This window comes from Bolinopsis microptera, chromosome 1 (assembly GCF_026151205.1).
Source record: "Bolinopsis microptera isolate Bmic1 chromosome 1, MBARI_Bmic_1.0, whole genome shotgun sequence".
NCBI classification, from domain to species: domain Eukaryota; kingdom Metazoa; phylum Ctenophora; class Tentaculata; order Lobata; family Bolinopsidae; genus Bolinopsis; species Bolinopsis microptera.
In genome coordinates, this window is record NC_087072.1 from 21,785,822 (window position 1) to 21,810,344 (window position 24,523).

Genomic DNA, 24,523 nt, shown 5'->3' on the forward strand with positions numbered 1-24,523 from the left:
TCGCGATCTGCTAATGTAGTACCGACGGATTAACCAACTAGGCTACGATTCCATGTACGCTTTTGTAATATTTACATATAGGTCTTCGCGCGTTCCTGCAACTACCATACTACCATACTACCAAACAGTCCATACTACCATACTGGTAGTAGGAAAATCTTGGATCCTGACAGGAATATCTTGGATTATTTGGTAACGCGCAAGTTAAGCGCAAGAACTAGGAATCTGCAGGAATCTGGCATTTGCGCTCGATTCGAACATCTTCTCGGATAAATATAGAATTAAAGTACAGTGCGCGGCGTTACAGTGTGTAACAACCAAGAGCGACTATTTATATTTTAAAGTTGATTTAATAATTATGTTGACAAAAATTAGTCGGCGTGGCTATGGAAATTAATATGGCTAGGAATTAGATTCTTAGATTCCTCACTTTATGTCACTGGGGCCTGATGGATCGTTAAACATATATAAAAAGGTTATTAGAGAATAACTAATGTTTGGTAGTTGGTAATCGATATTAATCAATTATTTAAAATAGTATTTGTGTTTGTTATTATTGTTAACTTTAAATGGATCACTATGCAATGAAACACACCAGTTGTTACAAGTAATTATCAAACCCCACAGACAACATGTTTGTGGTACATTCTGAAATAGAACACAATTAGTATATATTATATCGACTATCATAAATATATAAACCAAATATATAGCAATTCACAATCTCCCGTTCTTTCTTAAAAAGGCTTTGAAAGATTTAAAATATTAAATATAAAATAAAGGTGTCACAAGAAAGACTATAATCTTTCTAAATATAACTTCCCTCTTTGTGGATACATGCACAACATGTAATAGAAAATCGTTTTAAACGAGCACATTATATAAATCACAAATACCAATATATTCACTCTTTTAACTTCTTTAAGTTTCAAATTATTAAGATTATTAAAATCCTTCACACACAATATTAAAAACTTTGAATACAATGTTTATTATTGGAATACAATTCTAAACAGTTCATTGTCAAATTCTCCTGACGACAATACCTCCCGTAGCAGTGAAGTTGGAGCTCCAGCTTTAGTCAAACTATCTGCAAGCTGTTTCTTTGTTGAAATCCAACGAACTGTCATTTCACTATTGTTCACTCGCTGTCTCAGGCAAGCTATTGGTATCCTCAATCCCTTGTCATCAACATTTTTCGAGGTTTGGATAGCATCATGTAGAGACTTGCAATCAGTCATTACAATGACATCAAGTTTTCCAGATAACATGATCTCACTCAGCTGAGCTTGGATCAACTCACATGTTTCCACTGCTTCGATCATTGCCCAACTCTCTGCTGCTAAAGTACTTTTACATACTCTCCGGATTTTTCTACTCTGCCATGTAATGGGGCAAGATTTTCCTGTAAGCGAAACAAGGAAAATTATGAAGCCTCCCTGAGAGCTACCATCCTTCAAGTTTCCATACGATGCATCACAGAAAACCACTAAGACTGACTCAGGCAACAGTAGTTTCTTAAACCTGAGTGTTAGAGGATTCTTTTCTAAGAACTTTACTGTTTTGTTTACCATTTTCAAATCTGCGATGGTCCCTTCAGTCACAGAATTACTAGCAAAACATGTAGCATAAGCTACATCTGGCCGTGTCTGTGTTGATACCCACAACAACTGTCCGCACACAGTTCTCAGTTGTTGCTTTTCTTTCTCATTGATTGGGAGCGTATTTCGATTCACTCGGGTGGGGTCGATCTCTATTCTTGAAATCTGGTCTGCATACCCCAGTTGTGATACCAGAATTCCAGATTGTGTTTGCTTTACATCAAGACCAGTATAAGCAAATTCAACTTCGACCTCCGTACTTAGACGAAACTTCTTCTTCAGTTCCCCAATAACTTCCCTTTCAAACTTCTTGCTTCCACTGAACATCAGATCGTCAACATGCACAGCAATGATACCCTCGAGTTTTCCTTCATCATACCAGAACATGAATGACTCATCATATGACGATACCACAACATTTAACTTCACTAGAGTATCACGAAGCTCAACATACCACATTCTAGGTCCGTCTACTAACCCGTAAATACATTTGTTCAGTTTCCAGATTTTCCTCGTTTCAGCTTCCTTCGGAGGAATAATGAAGACATCTCTTGAAATCTTCTTGCCTTGCAAGAAGGCAGCCTGAACATCGATGTGTTGTAACTTCCAACTTTCTGTTGCAACTATTGTAAGGAGCAGTCTTATAGAGTCCCTGTTACATGTTGGGGAGTCCTTTCGTATGTTGCTACTATTTTCTTGATAACCAAGTGCCACTAAACGAGCTTTAACAGAACCTTCTGCTTTCTTTGTAATTACCCAACGAACACCAACATTGGACTGTTCGTTTGCATCAACTTCCACGTAAACCTTGTTTACTTTGAACTTCTCAAGCTCTGCTAGCTTGGCATCTACAACTGCTTGGTCATACATACTCACACTGGACAGCAACACCTCTTCTTCTGTTTCTGGTGACAGGTCATCTCTCCAATTCACAGCAAGCTCATACCAATCCACACATTGGATGCTCTCCTCACCATCAAGTTGAATATTTACACAGTTTTTGTAACTGCCAGTTGATTTTCCCGCACGGCTATGGATATAAGCTTTATGCCAGATCTCACCATCCTCCTCTGGATACTTTGGAAGAAACTCCACGTGACTTCTTGCTTTAGGAAGTCCTGATTTGTGCTGAGGTCTGATTGTTGCTGTTGTCTCACTTTCTGTTTCCGGTACAGAAACTGCTGTTTCCTTAGAGCAAGATGGTTGATCCTCTAGGAAATTTCTCTGCGTCTCTAATGGGGATTTTGGTGAACTTGATACAATACTCGGGTTAGGTTGCCCAACAACTGACTCTGAGGTAATGGGATATCCTGTTGTTGTATCCCTGGTTAGATGACATGCACTGCACTTATAATACTGATTTCCATGCTTTAAAATATATAAATGAGTAATGTCTCTCCCCAGTATAACACCTGGCCCACTCCATTTTGCAGATCCTTTTCTCTTGTACATCACCTTTTCACCGTTGCTATAATACTCATCATTGCTTGTCCGAACCTGGCTTTGCAGAGCTCTACGTATCTTGTTGCTACTTTCACACTTTGCAAATGCTTGCCTTGCACTGTGCATTGCATTAACATTATCAGCCACGGTTTTACTCACCGTTGTTTCTTCTAAAGCTGGCAGTCTATCATCGATGACATTCGGAAGTGAAGGGTTACGGCCCATTGTCAACTGATTTGCAGAAAACCCACCAAACATCTGCATGGAGTTTTTCGCACTTAGTGCCCAACACAATGCAACTTCCCAGTTGCATTTTGAATCTTCCTTCGTTTTTACCATCATCTCTGTCAGCATCTTATGATGACGTTCTACAATCCCATTGCTCCAAGGGCTCTCGGCAGCTGAATTTTGCACATCCACATTGAATCTTTGACACATCTCAGTAAACTCCTCATTGGCGAACTCTCCACCATTATCAGCCATGAATTTCTTTGGATTTCCAAAGATGGATATCCATCCAGAGCAAATTCCTTGGATGATTGTCTCTTTCTTCTTATTGTAGATTATTCTAGCTGCTGAATATCTTGTCACCGAATCAATCATATGCAAGATATACACATTAGGAGTGCCAGGAACATTCTTAAGGTCCATTGCAACACATTCGTTGAACACCTTTCCTCTTGGGAGACCCACCACTGGTCTTGACTTGGGTTTCTTGTACATCAGACATATTTTACAACTGCTGGATACCTCATCAATTGCTTTCATGTATTCTGGTCTCTTAAATCCTGCAGTTTTCAGCAATGTTTTCAGTTTATCACTAGGAGGGTGTGAGAATTGTTTGTGGATTTTTTCCACTTTCCTCCTAATCTCCTTTTCGTCAGTACCAAACAAACCTTCTTCGCTGATTGTCATCACCAGATGTGGGGTCTTTCGATCTGGCGGCCCAATGGTCATGCGTCTTTTATTACAAAGAGGAACGCAATAGTGCTTTGATTTAGTTTCAAACAAATCAACACAATCTCCATTGAATCTCATTGTATCATTTGTGAAATCCAACACAGCACCAGCTCTCTTTAACGATGCTTTACTGAGAAGCAACGGCAGTTCTTTCTCAACAATGTTTGCTTCTATTCGAACATCTGTCTTTCCTATTCGCCCAGGGATGATAGTCTTTTCTGTGGAAATGACTTCGAGTCCATCCCCAAATCTAAAAGGCGTCGAGCAAGGTTCACTAACCATCATTTTCAGTTGTTTTTCTTCCAGAGTTTCTCTGTAGTGATTCACCCAGTTCCTACCAACAACTGTCTTTGTACATCCGGAATCAATAACTGCACATGCTAATGACTCATATACAAGAGAACCAAGGTTCGTATCACTCATCAGGCACTCTTCAGGAATCTCAACAACATTTTCAGATTCAGACACCACCATGAATGTTAAGAATGCACCCTCTGCTTCCATGGCCGTAACATTCTCAGCACCATCTTGTGCGAAATACTGTGCATTATCTGTTGAACTTGAAGAAGCTCTGTTCTTGCTTGTGCACCATCTTGCAATATGGTTTTTATCGCCACAAGCATAGCATCCAGTATACGCACTCTTTTGTCGATTATACGGATGATGATGATTCCCACGTCCTCTTGACATCCTTCTGTAGTTTCCTCGTCCACCTCTTGGGGTTGAGTTGTATGTATAGTTACATTCCTCATGTTCCACCTTCACTGATATTGACGCAGGCGGTGTAACTATTGAGTTACGTTCGATTGAAATATTAAAACACTACGGTACTACATTTCACTAAACAAAACGACGGGGACACAGAAAGGAGAAGGACATTACACATCATACGGACGGAAGCTGCTGCTGAGTTGACGAGTATCTGATTGTATTAATTATGGGTTTCTTGTTCATTAAAATAAGTGTGATCATACTTGTAAAGTATATTGGGCTGACACAGCTGCTGCAAGGTTAACATTGGGGTCCAAAGCCGGGAGTGTGATACACGTTAAATTCAGTTTTTTATGGGCGTGATTAAAAATCGCTCGCGCAATACAATTACACATGAGCGCTGACATTTGACCGGCAGTAACTTCGGCTAGGAACAATATTTTTCCATGGGACCAAAAGCAGCAGATAGATATCACTCACCTCTATCAGAAACAACTATCAATTTCGAGAGAAATTTCATAAAGACCCCCCCTCCCTGCCCCCTTAAGGATCTTGACCCTGTAATTGTATTGTAGTTATTTGGGCTAAAAGTTTTATATGGACACTGGTGACGTGACCTCTAGAAGAGCAGTTTTGGGATTGTGTTAAGCAGCAGCTGTATAAGCTCTTTAAAAAATCCAATCAAGCCCCAATCTTGAAGAAAAATGTGTGTGCCAAATGAACTGGTACCTAATGAAGTTTTGCCCTGGAATTGTATACATAGATGCTGGAGCATTACAGCACGTGATTTGCATAGTGTTTAATCTGGGGTAAGTTATTTACAAAAGTCACTCGTTCACCTCTTTTTGAGACACCCTGTATATTAGTTATACTAGCAGGAACCCGTCTAACCCTAAAATGGTGTCAAGACTCAAGAGACTAAAACAATTATTACCTATTTAATTCGCGTTTTTGACACCTCTTGGGGTACCAAATTTTGGGCTCTAAAACTCCTATTTCTTGGCCAATTTTTTATTTTCTCATGCTGATTTGAAGGCCATTAAAGCATTTGACCCAGTCAAAAAAGTTTCAGTTGTATATCTTTTACGGTTTTTGCAGAAATTCGCGTTAAAGTTGATGCCGTGGTGTCAGTAAAATGGCACAGATAAATATATATATATATTTTTTATGTGCCATTTTACTTAATTTTTATCAGCAGATTTATAAATCTGCTGTTCATTTGTAGTTATTACCTTGCTAGTTATGAGTAAATTTTTGCCTTCCATCAATTGAGTGCAGCTTTCAGTTTTAAAATTTTCAGTTTATTCAGATTTTTCGTTTTCGATATTGCAAATTTTTAATAAATCATGTTCAGATTATGGTGATAATGGATGTAAAGGTACTTCAACCGAATTAACAATCCAACCGTGTGTATGACGTGTCCCAGTAGCCAATCATAATATATATATATATATATATCGTCTCGCTTTTATATAGTAAGATATAGAAATTATCCTTGGTTTTTTTAAATTTATTCTCAAAATAGGTAAGGTTACCCCAGTATTTAAAAAAAAAGGAGACCCACAGCTGTTTGACAACTACAGGCCTATATCCATTCTACCTATCTTTGGTAAGATATTTGAAAAAGTAATTTACTGCCGACTATATAGCTTCTTTACTTCACATATGGTCATATACGATAAACAGTTTGGATTCAGATCCAACCACTCAACGGCACATGCCATCAATTACTCCATTGACCACATTCTTAAAAACCTAGAAAGTAAGAATCATGTAATTGGTATATTTATTGACTTAAGCAAAGCGTTTGACACAATCGACCACAGAAAATTACTTGTCAAACTTGAACACTATGGCATAAGAGGGCCCTGTCTTGGCCTAATTGAAAGCTATTTGTGTAACCGACAGCAGTATGTTGATTTCCAAAATACACACTCTGATCACTGCAAAATTGAATATGGGGTACCACAGGGATCAGTTCTAGGCCCTCTCCTCTTCTTACTCTACATTAATGACATTACTAACTCTAGCCAACTTGGACACTTCATACTGTTTGCAGATGACACGAACATATTTGTTGCTGGAAAAACTGAACAAGAAGCCTATTTGAATGCTAATAAAGTACTTGAATCTGTAAATAACTATATGGAATCTAACTTGCTGCACATTAACCAAAGCAAATCGGTCTACATGTTATTCAGACCTGGCAGGTACTCGTCCTATGCACGTGCTTGCGAATATGGCTCTGAGAACTCACTCACGTTATCAGGCACCACACTTACACGAGTAGATAAAGTGAGATTCCTTGGTGTTATCATAGACCATGAACTATCCTGGGAACCCCAACTAGATAACATAAAAAGTAAACTAACTACAAGTATAGCTATAATTAAACGTATTATGAAGTTTATTCCAGAAACAGAGTACCATAAACTGTATGACTCCTTATTCAAGTCTCATATGAGCTACTGTATCAGTAGCTGGGGTGGTGTCACACCTCATAGACTATCTAAACTGTTCTCCATCCAAAAAAGATGCGTACGCCTTCTATTTGGAAGCAAACCAAGCTTTGACCGGGCAGAGTACTATGAAACATGTGCACGTGCAAGACCATACAGTGAACACATCGCAAAAAGGAGCTTTGCTTTGGAAAACACTAAGCCAATATTCAATACCGAGAAAATCATGTCAATCCACAACCTGTACATCCAACATATATCCACTGAACTGTTTAAAATCTTGAAACTGCATCAACCCATCTCTCTGACAAGTTTATTCCAAGCAAGTTCCAGAACATGTAGCCAAACTATGCGGGTCCCCCGACACAAACTTGACATTTCTGAACACAATTTTGTCTTCAAAGGTACGACTATATATGGAACAGTTTGATTGATAAAATATTCGAAAAATGCACTCCTAATGAAAACAATGTCATGGTCCCTGGCTCTAGTAAATTTTCCGACCTTTCCTCCCCCATCTCAATTATCAAGAGCCGTATCAAAAAGCTGTTACTGGAAACCCAGCAATTGACAACACCTGGGCGTGAAATTGAGTGGCTCCCCCTAAATAGCTGGGGCATTGAACCAGCTTAGTTGATCAGCATCCCATCCCTTGCATACAATTAATTACAAAAGCGCTAATTATACCTGTTTCAAAAGCATCCTGTCTGGAAGTTCCCTGACTGCCGTGTGAATCTTTGGATCTATTTTTGGATCTATTTTTATATTGATATGACTTTTATATACCTATATATATATTCATCGCATGATTTCCATGTCCGCCTGAACAAACCTGGCACCATCAAATCTTATCTCTAGAAACCCCAGAACTCATCAAGCCTAGTCTGAATTCAAAACTAGTTGACCAGCTACGTACAGTTTCCTGGACAACTGGAACCTTTTTGGGCCATGCAGAAGCCAATAGCATGTATGGTCCTGCAGTGGGGTCTCCTTGTCCTTGGATCTGTGTTTTGATCCGTCTTTTCTTAAAATTTTCCATATGTGTCACTTAGACTCACCTATTAAATGTTAATCGACACCACTGGTCCTAGTTAGATTTAGCCATGGCACAACTACTCAAACGTAACAGTTAAATAGGTTTGACATACTATTATATTCTTATAATTATATCATATGAATTGATTGCACTGCTAATAAATAAAATACTTTGTTTTACTAAAATACTTTGTTTTACTATAACAGCTTAAGTTCAATAGTTGCCTCATTCTCTCAATGTACATAGTAGGCCGAGCATCAGGTTAATGCACTGTGGATGAATGGGTGAATATACATTTCTATTGGCTTACTTGCCAGGCCCAGAATGCAAGCACAGGCAGCAGAAATGGACAAAGTCAAAAACTGACTAGATGATATGAAAATTGCAAATATATTATTATTAATTGCAGATCAACAGAAGAAAACTTCAGATAAGAAAACATGAATATCATCTATTTTTCCATTTTGTGTCCTTAAAGTATCCTGTTTTTTAGTTTGGGCTCTACAAATATGATCAGCATGGTCATTGTTCATTGATTTACAATATTTCTCCCAGGACTACAGCTAGCTATGTGATATACATTGAAGAGACTGCTGTCCTTCATCTGCAATGTCGGGGGCTAAGGGACAGAGATATGAGAGACTTTTCGAATCAGATGAAGAGGCTCCTCCTCACGAGCAGGTTCAGCACAGCATTTTTTATTTCATTTTGAAAATCTTGGACATCAAAAAATTGTAAAAAAACGAGGTTCAAGATTTTCAAAATCAACTTCTTCAAATTGTACAAATGATTTAAATTAAGGTGCAAAAATCATAATAAATAAAAGGAGTGCAAATCATAGCATAGCTTAAAATTACAAATACAAACATTTCAGATTTTGATGAGTCATGACTCGAACAAATGGAGTCAGATCCTGAATTTAGACGACTTTTTCACCCGAATATACCACTACCATCAAAACAACGGGTTCTGGTGTATGTTCATTAACGACTTGCTGCAGCTTGTGTAAGTTTATTGCTTTATTGCATTGTGCCCGTTAATAATCTGTCACTAAATTGGACTTCGTTATTTTATTCTAAGATGTTTTTTCCTGTCCACTTACAAGATTTAGCAATATGATTTGATTGATTCTGATCTATAAAATCAAATTTATATACTCAAAATTTGTGTATGATGAGAGCAACATCATTCAATACTATGGAAGGATAAATAACTATTTTAATCATGAAACCTATTATAATATAACCTATAGGTATTGTTCATGTCGATACTGCACGAGTTCATTACGCTAATTGTATCTTTTCAGACAATTTGCGTTTGTGGTGTTTTTCGTGGTATTTCTGTCGTGTTGTATCAACTATGATGAGCTAGGAAGAAGTGATCCGGATTTATGGGATGCTATTGACTGGAGCGGTTTAACAAGGTGACCATTATCCTGTAATATTGGTGTTTTTATCGTTATTTTGAAGTATTTCAATAAGTATTCTCATAGTCTCATTCAACCACTCTTACACAACTTACCTGTTATATCCCCAGGATTCATGGTTTTGTGTTTCTGTTGGCGGTTATAGCTATCTTCTATTGGGGCTGGAAGTGTTTCAAATTCATCTGGAACACCACAAAATACTTAGAAATAAAACTCTTCTACAAAGATGTCCTTAAGATCAATGAAGTAAATAGCTTAAAGTTATTATGATTATATAATACATTTCAAATTACTTTCATTTTACATCTTCTCCATTTTACCGACATCATATTTCTGGTTTTCTTCACCAATTACCATGCACAACATTTGAACTGAATGTGCCCCCTTAAATGTCTTGGTGCCAAGTTTTGTTTAAAATTATGTGCTGTGGCAGTGATTGTATTCAAATGGTTTCTTATTTCATAGATATCACAAATATACAGTACTCTTTAAATTGACTAGTTACTTTCCAACGTGCTTGCACACACATCGGAGAGGCTAAACTCAGAATCGATGGGGTTAACGCATTTCCCTGCGTGCATGTTTACTGTTTTTACTCCTAAATGTTCAATATCAGTCTTCTTATATGGGAATTACTGTTCAATACAACTCAGGTCACATTTTATGTATATACTTGTTAAAATAATAGTATATTTTTTTCAGGATGATATCAGTAATTTAGATTGGCTGGAGGTACAGTCAAAACTTATTGACTCCCAAAAAGAAGTTCAGTTGTGTTTACACAAAGAAAATCTTACTGAATTAGGTTTGTTATAATTTGATTATTTCATATTTAATATGTTTATTTGGCTCTAGAGAATGTTAATAATAACAATATTGCAGAGTGTGGCAGACACAATATTTTGTCTGTAAGCCCAGCAAATCAGTTCAGTTTGTTCATTACAATCACACTGATATTCTTTCAAGCAGAAAACCAAACCAAGCATAAAACCAATAAATAAAAGGCGTTGTTATTAAGTATTACAATAATTGTAAGTGTGTAATTTTACAGATATATCAAATCGTATCCTGCGGACGGTGAACTACAAACTAGCAATGATTAACAAAAATGTGCTTCCTTACTCCTTCGAGTTTCCACTTCTTGGACAGAGAGTGTTTCTTTCCAAAGTGCTCATGGCCAACTTGGAATTTATTATCTTTACTGGTCCTTGGGCCCCTTTCAAGTAAGTCAAAAATAGATTTAGATTGATTAATTGTTGTTACTTGTCAGAAAATGTATGGCAATTGTGCCATCATCAAGTCTATAAAAAACAGAACACACAGTTTCAACTGATAAATATAATTCTGTTATCATTATTTTAGTAATATCTGATTTACATTATCTTATCATGGTTAAGTGACAAATTGGTTGTTACAAGTTATAAGTTAGGTTTGATCAATAAATTTCAGAAACAGTTGGAAGTTGGACGAAAGGTACAAGAAACGAGAGTCTAGAGAAGTTCTAGCGGAACGTCTTACTAAATACATCTCATATCTGGCGTTCTTTAACTTCCTTCTCATGCCTTTCATCTTCGTCTGGCAGTTCATTTTCCACTTAGTCCACTACGCTGAGGTAAGAAATAAATCTTTTATTTGGTTCTATTATGTTGAAAATAAACTGCGAGTACATCACATGAGAACAAAACATGCTCGGTCGCATAGATTTTGTCTCAAAAACGTACGACGCATTGCAAGATTTGTATATAAATTCTCTTTTTCAAAACTAAGTTTGATATCCGCGCGCGCGCGCGCGCATCACGTGACCAAACAACTCTTGTTAACTTTTGGTTTCTATTTTAAACTCATATTATATCACTCAGGTCTCAGTAAATTAATAAATTGATTATGATATAACCTAACTACTGACATATTTGATCATTCCCTATTAGGGTATTAACTAATTTGTAACATATTTTGCACACGAAGATCCTAAAAACGTTTCCGTACCCCTATCAAATGATTGAGTTGGACAGGGTTGTCCAGTAATTGATAAGTACACTTCAGCAGTCGCGAGTTTTCGTAAATAAAGCGGCCAAAAACATTGGATCTACACTACGCATCTGAAACAGGAAAATAAGATAGGTGATGCTGTGATCGTCTTTCTTGTGAACACTTGTGGCGAACTCATTTTGTCAACAATTTCCTCATCAACCCTTGAATATTAACTAACCTGTGAAATATTTGAAAAATCGGGTGATAAAATGCATTTCTCAGCTCCTGCTTCACTGTTTAAACCGTCTTTTCTAATTCTTTTCCATCCACGACGCGCGCTCTGTATAATTATTTTACCGATATTTATAATAACTCTACTTACTGTAAAACCATTAATTTCTGCGCGGAATTTATTTTCGCGATTATTTTATTCCTATTATTTCTTCATACTGTATTTATAATTTAAAGAAAGATTAGAAAAGTATTTTTGTAATAAAATTAGCCATACAATTTAATTTCCAGTCAAGCTTAATATAATAAAGTCAAGCTAAAGTGATAAAGCATACATACAAAGCGAGATTTAACAGATGCTCTAATATCAGCAACGTACGAATGAACACTGTCTCTGTGATCATTCAATGATTTCGGGCTGTCCTATAATTTCCAATATATTTTTGGGTTGAATAGTTCCACCTAATTCACATCTGCGACCTGCGTACTTTTACACCGTATCTCTGAATAAAATACATCTATATTGTCCTCTCTTTTCTTACATCGCAAACTCCCTGCCAATTTCCCCGATAAAGTTGCGACGTAAGACCGCATGTCGGCTCTCCTGGTCATGTAGACCACTGGGTTACACGCAGAATTTAGTGGTAGTAGAATGAAGTATGAAATGTTCATCAGTTCATCGGGAACAAGTTTTATATGTAATGCATAGTCTTCTGTTATAATACAGTATGATGTAATGCCTACCACTACAATATAAGTGATATTGCAGATGCAGTATATAGCTGAAATTATCGCAATTGTGACTGTTGCTTTTCTTTTCCAACTTGCAGTATGCCTCTGTGACACAAAAAGCGTTTCCAAGCTTATACAGCTAGCTAAAACTACTATAATAAACATGGCAACTAGAATAAAAAGTTCGATATTGAAGAAAACTGCAAACAAAGTATTGATATCAATAGTTATAGACTTAATGAATTTTAGCAAATAAACTAATTGTGAAGCCATTATAAAGACGTTATAAACCAAAATCGAACCTTTGACTGCCGTCCAATTTATGATATAAAGAGGGAATCTCAAATTTATTGCCCTAACTACGGCCAATAAACAGGTAAGAAATGTAGTTGCGAACAAAGACGTTCTTAAGATAAAAGCAGCTACTTCCGTTAGCCATGCGACGTTGTTGAAAAAGAAATAAACTACGACTACAAATGTTGATGACACGCTTACAATAAGATCAAATATGTTCAGTGCAGCGAAGAGTTTCGTTGTCAGACGAAGAGTATTTCCACTCTGAACTTTAGGAGTAGATCTGATCGAGCCGATGAAATAAGATAGCGATAAGCTGTTTGATATGGTTCCAATTATCGCTATCAGAATGCTAACACCGAATATAACTTCCTTTGACATGTTGGATACCCCGGGAGAGTGTGATGTTTGTGGTTTTGTTTTACAGTTTGTTAAAGTCCAGACTGTGTGAACTTTGTGCCATATGTAACCTGTGAAAACTTTAGATTAGGTTATAAACATCTTCTTGACAATAGTGTCACTTTCTTGACAAACGTATCTGATGTGGGTTTTTGAATGAGTGCGTTTTAAACACTTCCGCACCGTTTTAACTGCAACAGCAGAAGCAACATTTAAGTGCGGCAAAATGTTTCGAAAAAGTGGGATTCCTCATTCCGCACCTGCCTAAAATTGTTTAAGGTGCCTCAAATTTGGCGAATAGTGCGGCAAGTATGGGCCTTGCTGGTCTGGGCCTAACTGACGTCTTCAAAAATGGCTAAACAACTTGCTGACTTAATGTTTGAAAATATGAACGCTCCCTAACAAGTAAAATCCGGATTGGAATATTATTTATGAGTCGCATAGTTAAAATGTTTTCTTGGGTAAAATTGTATTGATCCCGTTTGATGCGACAAGGAAAAGCCTCTTATCAGGAAAGGAATTATTCAACGTTTCAATGTGACAACATCGTATTCATGATATAAAAATATTCTATCAAAAATTCAAAACGTAAAAAACATAAATCTGAGGCAAATTTAGTGTATAATTATTTACTTTTAATTAATATTTTACTTTTAATTCCATGTTGTCACATTGAAACGTTGAATAATTCCTTTCCTGATAAAAGCCTTTTCCTTGTCGCATCAAACGGGATCAATAGAAATTTACCCTAGAAAACGCTCCCTAACGACTAAGAGATCAATACAGTCTTCAATACAGTATGACAATGATATAAGTTATCTCACAGCATATAGGTATGATAATGTGATTCTCCTTAAGCTGTGACTTGTAAGGGTACAATCCTCACGTTGGATTCATTGGGATATTTATAATCTACTCACCAAATAAATTTGGTGTCCTTTTACCTAAAATGTATACCATCTGGATTCTCAAATCATTGGTATTTAAATCATTGGTTTAAATGTTGCAAATTGCTACTCAGCAGTCATATTTCATCAAAAATAGGTTATATTTAGAAAATATTGCTATGATTTGGCGGCAAGATTCTTTCCCCTCATTCGGTATATCAGGAGGGAGAGGCGGGATAGTCGTCTGAATTCGGTCTGGCTTTAATATCCGGTTACTGTCCAGTTCAAAAGCTGTTTATCCGAGAAACGGCTTAAAGTGCGAAAATGTGTGGCAAATATTGCGATTCCGCACCTGTCTTACTTATGAAGTTATGATGCCTCTATGCAACAGTGAAATCCCGACCGAACGATTTGTGGTCGGATTCCATAATCTCTCTTACAATTGAGACACAAAATCAAAACAATTTGATAAATGAATCAATAGTATTTGTTTAAAACAGCATGGGTAGGAAAACAAACTTTTAACCTGGTAATCTTGTTGCCTGCACAAGAGCAATTCTAACTGCACATCCACATATTTTGGGAACAAACTTATATGAATCCTATCTGCACAACACTTAATGTTGTCTGTACACTTTTCTCAAGGTATGTAAACCAGTATAGACATCACGTGTAAACTCACGACGAAAGGAGTTATTTTCTAATCAAACAAAAGACACACTCTAGTTTAATTTAGTTGATTCGATTTTAATTTCGGCGCTCTTTGCCAATTAAAAACATTTTTTCAAGTGAACATCGACATGCGACTACCTTACTTTGGATTATTACGACGGGTTTATTAACGACCGGTTAAAATATGGTTCGGGAAAAATATGGCGAAATTGCTCAAAACCCATCACATTTTCCCGGTCGCCATTTTACCGGTGTCCAACCTTTTAATTTTGTCTCAGATGTAAATTTCCTTATTAGAGATAAGCAAGTTTAGAAATTTTCGCATTGCTAAAACTTGTGAAACAAGTCGAATTATCAATAATTGTTGAAAGTAGACGGAAATAATGACTCGTGGTTAATCAAACTAGATGGAAAATAATTTTAAACATTAGAAGCGTAACAACCAGATCGATATCTTACTATATATAAAGCGAAACGATATATATATATATATATTTATTTATCCGTGCCATTTTACTGACACCACGGCATCAACTTTAACGCGAATTTCTGCAAAAACCGTCAAAGATATACAACTGAAACTTTTTTGACTGGGTCAAATGCTTTAATGGCCTCCAAATCAGCATGAAAAAATAAAAAATTGGCCAAGAAATAGGAGTTTTAGAGCCCAAAATTTGGTACCCCAAGTGGTGTCAAAAACGCGAATTAAATAGGTAATAATTGTTTTAGTCTTTTGAGTCTTGACACCATTTTAGGGTTAGACGGGTTCCTGCTAGTTAAGATAAAGGGAGAGCTGTTTAGTCTTCCAATAAGTTGTAATCATCTTCGATATCTTCATCTGGATCATCCCTTTCATCACCCCCCCCCCCCCCCATCGTTCACATTGTTTAGAATTATGAATAAATGACTGATGAAACTGATTCATGCCCTTCATGTTATTGACAGTTTTAATTAATTCAAGTTTTAATTTAACTATTACTTTTACTTTGAGTCCTATTTCATTATGTAGAGATCTAAGAAATTAAAAATTGGCCTATTTAAATCAACTTTGACAATAAGGATATATGACAAGAATTGGGCAAAAAGGTGATTTTTTGCAATTTTATCCAAATGAAGTCGAAAAACCTACAACAAGTGTCCCAATAGTCTTCTTTATTGAATATAAGACAACGATAAAATATGAGCACCCATACCCCTTGGAAACCCTAAAAGCTGAGACGGCGGGTTTATTAACGACCGGTGAAAATGTGGTTCGGGAAAAATATGGCGAAATTACCCTAAACCCGCCACTTTATCCCGGTCATAATAATCGAGTAAGGTATTTGATTTCATGTACTCATCACTATCTAATGAACATTGAACAATAAATAAAAAACATAGTTGCCAAATTCACAACTATGAAGGCAAGAAGAATTTACAATTCCGCACACTGATGTCTACAGAGAATTAATCTCGTAAGACTAGATTAAATCCTATCCAGGTATGAACGGCAACTTGTTTAAATATTTGAGACGTTCAAAAGTATATTGCAATTTTTCTATGATCAGGGAAACAACAATTACAATTTACAACAGCATTAGTAATATATAATATTTCTTGAAGCTAAAGAGTGATACACAGATCAACAAACACTGAAAGAAGAAAACAAATAGCTAAACAACACGCTCCCATATAACCACAATAACCTACTAGCTATACAGTGACCAGTGTACACTTGGTGTGCAGTGCTGGACGCCGGTATGGCCTCCTATGAGTACCAAGATCACATTAATCGTTCACAATCTGAAGAGTAAAGTTGCTCTTTGTTCAAACTTGTTTTAAAGTGTCGGCTTGTTTCAGAGTCCTTTGTTTCAGAGTCCTTTCTCGGAGTAATAACAGCGCCGTGTGAATTGTGATACAAGCTTGCTGATGTTCACGATATAATCAGACTCTATTAGTATTGTCTATCATTGCAGCCTCTACTCTACATGAATCTTCATTGATATCTAATCTCATTCCACGGAAACTGTCTATCAATCTCACTGACAACGTTCCCACGTAAGACCGCATGTCGGCTCTCCTGTTCATGTAGACCACTGGGTTACACGCAGAATTTAGTGGTAGAAGAATGAAGTATGAAATGTTCATCAGTTCATCGGGAACAAGTTTCTTATGTAATGCAAGGTCTTTTGTTATCATACAGTATGATGTAATACCTACCACGACAATATAAGTGATATTGCAGATGCAGTATATAGCTGAAATTATCACAATTGTGACTGTTGCTTTTCTTTTCCAACTTGCTGTCAGCCTCTGTGACACAAAAAGCGTTTCCAAGCTTATAACGCTAGCTAAAACTACTATAATAAACATGGCAACTAGAATAAAAAGTTCGATATTGAAAAAAACTGCAAGCAAAGTGTCGATATGAATAGTTATAGACTTAATGAATTTCAGAAAATAGACTAACTGTAAAACTATTATGATGACGTTATAAACCAAAATCGAACCTTTGACTGCCGTCCAATTTATGATATAAAGAGGGAATGTCAAATTTATTGTCCTAACTACGGCCAATAAACAAGTTAGAAATGTAGTTGCGTACAACGACGTTCGTAAAATAAAAGCAGCTACTTCCGTTAACCATCGGATGTTTTTGAAAAAGAAATAAACTACGACTACAAATGTTGATGACACGCTTACAATAAGATCAAATATGTTCAGTGCAGCGAAGAGTTTCGTTGTCAGACGAAGAGTATTTCCACTCTGAACTTTAGGAGTAGATCTGATCGAGCCGATGAAATAATTCAGCGATAAGCTGTTTGATATGGTCCCAAATATCGCTATAAAAACGCTAACAACGAATATAACTTCCTTCGACATGTCGGATACCCCTGCCTCTGGGTGGGATTGATCAGTTCCCATGTTGGTTGTTAGATCTCAGGTGCAGAATTTGTAGAATGTGTCTTACATCTCGCTGCGATTGTCCATGTTTTGTGCTTGTTGTTCTGCCATAACTTGCGAAGAGTTTTAATGAGCTTGAAATAGTTAAAAACTAATTAATTAACTTTTAAAACTAGTGTCTTACTGCCATTGTCGCTTGCGAACAATAACTGTACGTTGAAATCCACAGAGAGCAACAAACCGCATTCCAGCAGCCAATTGACATTTCACACAAAGCTGGTACACGTGATCAATTGCTACTGGTGGGTGTAACCAGTACTCAGCAGTGTGTTACTGTAAAGTTTATAACTCAAAAACCTTTATTATGAGCTTTGCAAACATTCTGTGTGTAAAAGAAGTAACTAACACATACACCGACCGAATAATAAATAATTATATATCTTTATTCAAATCAAAAATAGAACATAAATAAACATCTTAAAGATCTGATAAGTAGCTTGAACAAAAGAAATCTCTTCCATCCTCCTCTATCAGAGGGTGATATTCTTAAACTTTGCAAATCTGCTGTAGTTACAAATGGAATGCCTCTATTACTTAAGGGGGCAGGGGGTCTTTATGAAATTTCACTCGAAATTGATTTCATAGTTGTTTCTGATGGAAGAGACTGATATCTATCTGCTGCTTTTGGTCCCATAGAAAAATATTGTTCCTAGTCGAAGTTATCGCCGGTCAAAGGTCAGCGCTTATGTGTAATTATATCCTGAATGTTTCAAGGTGATGGCTCAAAAAATGTAGGAGAAGATAGATTTTTACTTTTAGACTCGATTTTTAGGGCGCGCAATACAATTACACATGAGCGCTGACCTTTGACCGGCAATAACTTCGGCTAGAAACAACATTTTTCCATGGGACCAAAAGCAGAATTATGATAGATATCACTCCCCTCTATCAGAACTAACTATAAAATGAATTTCGAGAGAAAATTTATAAAGACCACCCCCTGCCGCTTAAATCAAGTAGTTCAAAGCAATTATGACTTTTATCTGCTTACCCTTTTTAGTAATAGTACTTCGGCTCTCTACCGCAAAGTGTAATGCAAGATGTATTGTGCATATATATATTTATAATTTATATAACAAAAAAGTAAATAATTGTACACCAATTTTGCCTCAGATATATGTTTTTACGTTTTGAATTTCTGATAGAAATGTTTTTAGATCATGAATACGATGCTGTAACATTGAAACGTTGAGTAATTCCTTTCCTGATAAGAGCATTTTCCTTGTCGCATCAAACGGGATCAATACAAATTCACACAAGAATACATTGCATACAACCATGCGACTCATAAACAATATTTCAATCCGGATTAAACAATAAAAAAGGAATGTACCGTCACAATAGTGACTTTAATATAGGAAAACATTCGATCATGTATCATTTGTCACTCAATTAAACTAGACAAAAGATGAGTTTAAAGTACGATGATATTTTGGTAACGAAATCTACTCAAATATTATAGAGCAACAATACGATCTGACCCTGGTCATTAGGAAAGTTCGCACGAGATGGACCACGTTTTTCCCAATGTAACTTTAGAAGATTGTCACAGGAAGAACTTTTAAGATAGGCATATGATATTTCACATGTCTATAGTTCAACTAATTGAGTTTCGATTAATACAATTTTTGAAGCATTTAGTCGAGGGCAAATTGATGCTATAACGAGTCATATTACATTTTGTTTTCTAATTACAGCTTCCATGCATGCAATAACATTTTAAACGTGATTAATCGATTCATCAGATCGAACTCTTTCAGAATCCGAAGAGAAGAGGGAAATTTTTTAATGGAGGGTTAAGTGAGGCTATCAGATTATTTCTAATTTTTGAATTATGTTTGAACAATAACGTCCTTTAAACTATCCTTTGACCTGGTATACATTATATGGATTTAGGTCGATGGTAGACTCCACCTACACTTTCTGTCTTTTGATGGAGGGTAAAATAAGGCTAACTATCAAGGTTTTGTTCATTATTTGTTCTACTGTTTCTTCGAACTAGCCTTTCAAATTGTTTCTGTCTAGAACCTGTATTCATGAATAGTCGGCGATCATATACTAACCTGACATGAGTTTTGGGAGGTGAGATTGAGGCTAACTTCTGTCACGCTTATTATGATATTTAGCAAGTGATAGTTTTAATGTTAAATGCTTTTATTTAAGATTTGTAAGATTTAATTTTTTAATCTGTTAGCCCCAATTTCGCCTCCCGGAGAGAGGGTAGCCTCAATCCAACCTCACATAAGTTATGATAAAGTCTCAATAACCTGCGGGCTACAATAACAAGTTTATCAGTGGATCTATAACCTGTTTTCGAATTGTTTATTAGCCTCATTTTGGCCTCCTACAAGTAGACTCGTCGATTTCTAAAATGTTGAGCTCGAAGAGGATGAATCAATCTTTATTGTTGACACATTAGATAGCCACAATACCGAACCTGCTCGAAAATATACACAAAAGTTTACTTGTTAGCCTCATTTCTCCCTCTCAAAAGGTGGTTAGCCTCATTTTCACCTAGAATATTTAAAGCTTAGATCTTGATCAAGTATAATCACTATGGATTATAATTGCAACTTTGATATCACGGACGTAACATGAGAAAGTTCTTTCTGAAAAGTGATGAGGCTAATTCGTTAGCCTCAATTGCCCCTCGCAGTTCAATCACTCCTACTGAGTCTAGTGAGTGAGCTAGGAGGTCGCCGAACATCTCATTTTAAAGCCGTATCAATTTTCTATACGCATACCAAAAATCAAATGCAGAAAAGAAATTACAGAACTATAAAATTTTGTGTCAAAAAACGAATTTTTAGGGGTGTTTCTAATGACCAGGGTCATCTAGTAAAGATAAATTCTGATCAATTTAGAGATGAAAAATTAGTAAAATGCTATTGTATGTTCGGGTTGATGTGCAGGGAAGGGGGTCTCTGAATACTAATGATGTCCTATAATGATGGCACTGAAGATCACGAAGTGATCAGCACTCATTGATAACAAGTGATTAAAGACGAGTTGAAATAAAAGCATTTTTTAACTACACTTCAAATACATTTATATTTATTTCTTTGACAAATCGCTCTTTGTTTACCTCTCATTGTGACCTTTCACCTACAAGATACTTTCAGAATTAAGATAATTTACGATATGGTTCCCGTAATGGCCCTGCCAAGTGAAACTCAAAACACCTGCTCAGTGTACTTCGGCTATTTAGATAAAAAATAATTATAATTCATTGACATACCAAAAGGTGCCTTATTTAATATTTAGTAACCTCAAAATAGAACATTCAAGTAGGCTGAGTGGACCACTGTTATATAAAAATTTCTAAAAAAATTGCATTGTTACGTTGCTGCTTAATCTTATCACATGAGGAGGTAGCCTTTTATAATTCATAATTAAACCTTGCTTGTATGAATAATGAATATGAATACATCAATATTATAAATATGCAGTATACAATATACATAAGATAGATGTCGATTGTCGAGGACCTCATCAAACTATGAGACTTTGCCATGAAAAGGATAAAATGGTAAGCATTTGGGCGACTTATGAGTTCAACAAGCGGGATTCATTTAAATATTGTCATACTTCCTTTATGTCAGAGCAGCTTATAATGGGACAGATCTGTACATTACGTAGTCAGCCAATAGGGATCACTTAGAAACCCCTCCCTCAGTGATCACGTAATATGTGATTACGTAATAACAACCTCAGAAGGGGATACCAACCCAAAATATTGTGGTACCGCTGAGACTCCCACCCCCCCCCCCCCCCCCCCCCCCCCCCCCCCCCCCCCGTTATCAATTTGGGAACCCCCTCCCCCCTCGGCTGATTACGTAATATGTGAACGACCCCTAATCGACGAGGCGCTCAAACAAAACAGCCCTTCAGTTTCTTAAACTTGAACGCCTTGCATCGTAATTGGTTCTTTCATCCGGTAGGTCATTGCAGATAAATGCTGCATAAAATCTATGCAGGTTAAGACGTGTAGACAATTATATGAGTGAACATCCCCTGGGTTTTATGAATAATCGTTGGTTCGTTACTAGCGATATTATGTACTATTGATGCTTTTCATACAAACAAGTTAAAACAAATTCTTTATGTCGTGCATCCTGGGTTTGGACTATGCTCTTTAAGCAATCCTCTGACCACTTGATGATCGACATGAAAAGCGGATCTGTCTTTAAGATTAGTGCCATTTACATCTAAAACTTGTCGTTTTATATTTAACTTTCTATTATAATATTAATCAGAAGTGCTATGATGCTACGCATGAGTGATGAGTGATGAGATTGTTCGAATGCTGGAGACCTAATCAGAAATACGTTGCTGTGATTGGTTCCACCATATATAAGTGATATTACAGATCTTGACAAAATGACGGATTCGTTAAAGCTAAAATACATTACTTTTATTGATGAATGATTATTGATTATGTTATATAAGGAAGTAAGTACAATTAGTCTAAGCTAAAGAGTCCTAATTGTATTTTCAAGAGAGGTGTTTCTCTTCGATAAAGTATAAATATTTAATATGTAACGGTACAATTTCCAGTAGAACTGCCCTATAATTCTACAGTACTACCCGGATTAACCAGACACCAAGTTACCATCAATAAATAATAAAACTGATTACACAATGTAAATTTGTAGATTTTTCGCCATTTTGAGCAGGGTTGTAAAAAAAGGATAGGAATAGGATATAGCATTGTTAGAATTTTGATTTAGGCCTTAGATTTTTTATGATTAACGTCGTAACTGAGGTAAAATAAATGTTAGAATAATGTCGTTATTTCATCAAAGGTTACCTGCGCCGTTGCGTCAAAACATTGCACGAGCAACACAGTTTAGCAACGCGTGTTGTTATGCTTTATGATACGTCATGACTGCACATTTACCGTCTCACGCTATAGCAAAAAGCTAGAGCTTCGGAAAGAGATGTTAAAATTTCACAAAATGAATTTTAAATTTCTAACAAAGGTGTACGACCTGGGTTTGTTACAGACTTATACAAACTTTTGATGCAATGTTTGATTTTAAATGTTTTATTCTGTTCGCGGTATCGTTGTAATTAATGTTAATTTCAAGAATAATTTAATGATTGATACTTTATTGATGTCTCAAGATAATAAATCTTGGCAAATTCATTGATAAAGGCAAATGGTGTTGACCATAATTTAAACGCCGCCGTTCCCAATTAAATTTCACTATGGGTTACTGAGCGGTTCTACTTTGCCCGTATTTGCTGCGCCGACTGAATAAATGTGTGGTCACGCGTAGCCGTACACAGTATGCTTTTTTAGTACCGTATACCACTACTAAGATAATGCTTTTTAAAACAGTCAAATGAACAGTCACAATGGTGACCTATAATATTGATACTTACTTGTTGGGTTTGTGGATTACAATTTTTGATGCGGTAAAAGGTATTGATTAGGGAATTCGAATACTTATAACTTTGTCGTCAATTTCAAATAAAATCCATACTTTCTACAGGAAAGAGCTCAGAGCTAAATGGTGAAGAGATTATAGAAATTTAAACATAAATGATTTTGTAAATTTCCTCGAACAAAGCTGTCGACTAGCGGGTTTCTAGTCTACAATAATTAGAGTAGATGCTTCATGAATTGCTAATTTTGAGTTTGTAAGGATGTATTTCTATTTTCTGAGTTCAGTCGGGTTTCATCCCCCGCTAATGATAATACTAATAGTTATTATCGAAGGAGATAAGTAAAGAGCTGAAAACATTATGCCATGTCTCAAGATACATTATAATCAGGGGTCTAATAACTAATTGTATAATGAAGGATATAGTGTGCTGTGTGAGCTCTACATCAAGTCTTTTAATTACTCCAGCCTATAAGTTTTGGGGGCTCAGAATTAAATTTACTTTAATGCGGCCGGTTTGGACTGAGCGAGTTCATACTTCTGCACCGTTTTAACTTTTTCGCCGTTTATACTTTTGCAATTAAACTGTGATATTGAAGTCCCGGCCGTAGGCACGGGTTACACTAGTATTGCATAATCTTATTAGATATCACTACTGTATACAAGCTATCGAAGATAAATCTTTTTAAAAATCTTTAATGATAATGAACGAGTGCAAAGTGGTGATCACTTGATATCATTTTGATGACTTATTGGTTTAACACGAGGGATTTGATTGGATTACACCATGTTTCATTAATGTTAGAGGAGAGTAAGCTTATTATCAAATTTAAAAAAGAGCGATACTACGTCTTTGTAAGCTGCTGAATATCACATATTAAGAGGCAGTAAAACTAGCGGGCTGCAAGGAACGGAGTCTGGCAACATTAAATGTATCGACTATATGTATCGACTGTTACCAGCATCACGGACAAAGGATAGGACAAAGAAGACACTCTGTCACACTCATAGAGCCTCGCAAACTCTAATCACAGGTTAGTCTGGCAGTGGTTCACACTCTGATGATATCTCTTTAATGAGACTTGATTTGAGGCCTCTCAGCTTCCCTAGTTGAGTGTGTCCCACAACCAAGCTCATTGCCCAGAAGTACTACATTATGTATTATAATGAACCTGGACATACGTGGCGTGTAGCTCTATAAACCAAAACCAACCAAAATATCGACTGTTCTACATCGCTTCCTCAATTTAGTTGTTATAATTATATAGTACTTAGCGGTGTTGAAGGTATTAAAGTATCAGTTTTGCAGAACCTAAGAAAAGTAAAGTCACTCCGATATGGCGGTTAAGTTAAGAACAAATTTAGATA

The 24,523-nt window shown here is 36.3% G+C and overlaps 2 protein-coding genes across 4 annotated transcripts in view; one reads left to right on the forward strand and one right to left on the reverse strand.

The window, feature by feature from the left end:
* LOC134824593 (autophagy-related protein 9A-like) overlaps positions 1-24,523 on the forward strand; it is a 54,583-nt gene that overhangs the window by 8,930 nt on the left and 21,130 nt on the right. Inside the window, exons 2-8 of the mRNA XM_063836500.1 lie at positions 8,766-8,891; positions 9,085-9,215; positions 9,517-9,633; positions 9,747-9,882; positions 10,339-10,441; positions 10,688-10,859; positions 11,086-11,248. Of these exons, the coding sequence (XP_063692570.1) occupies positions 8,820-8,891; positions 9,085-9,215; positions 9,517-9,633; positions 9,747-9,882; positions 10,339-10,441; positions 10,688-10,859; positions 11,086-11,248 (894 nt within the window). The 5' untranslated portion in view covers positions 8,766-8,819. The remainder of the gene's footprint in view (positions 1-8,765; positions 8,892-9,084; positions 9,216-9,516; positions 9,634-9,746; positions 9,883-10,338; positions 10,442-10,687; positions 10,860-11,085; positions 11,249-24,523) is intronic.
* LOC134824619 (uncharacterized) overlaps positions 574-24,523 on the reverse strand; it is a 98,867-nt gene continuing 74,917 nt past the window's right edge. Inside the window, exon 8 of one of the 3 annotated variants that reach the window (XM_063836551.1) lies at positions 574-1,334. In XM_063836551.1, coding sequence (XP_063692621.1) covers positions 993-1,334 — 342 coding nt within the window. In that variant the 3' untranslated portion in view covers positions 574-992. The other 2 variants (XM_063836572.1, XM_063836582.1) reach the window with 2 other exon arrangements.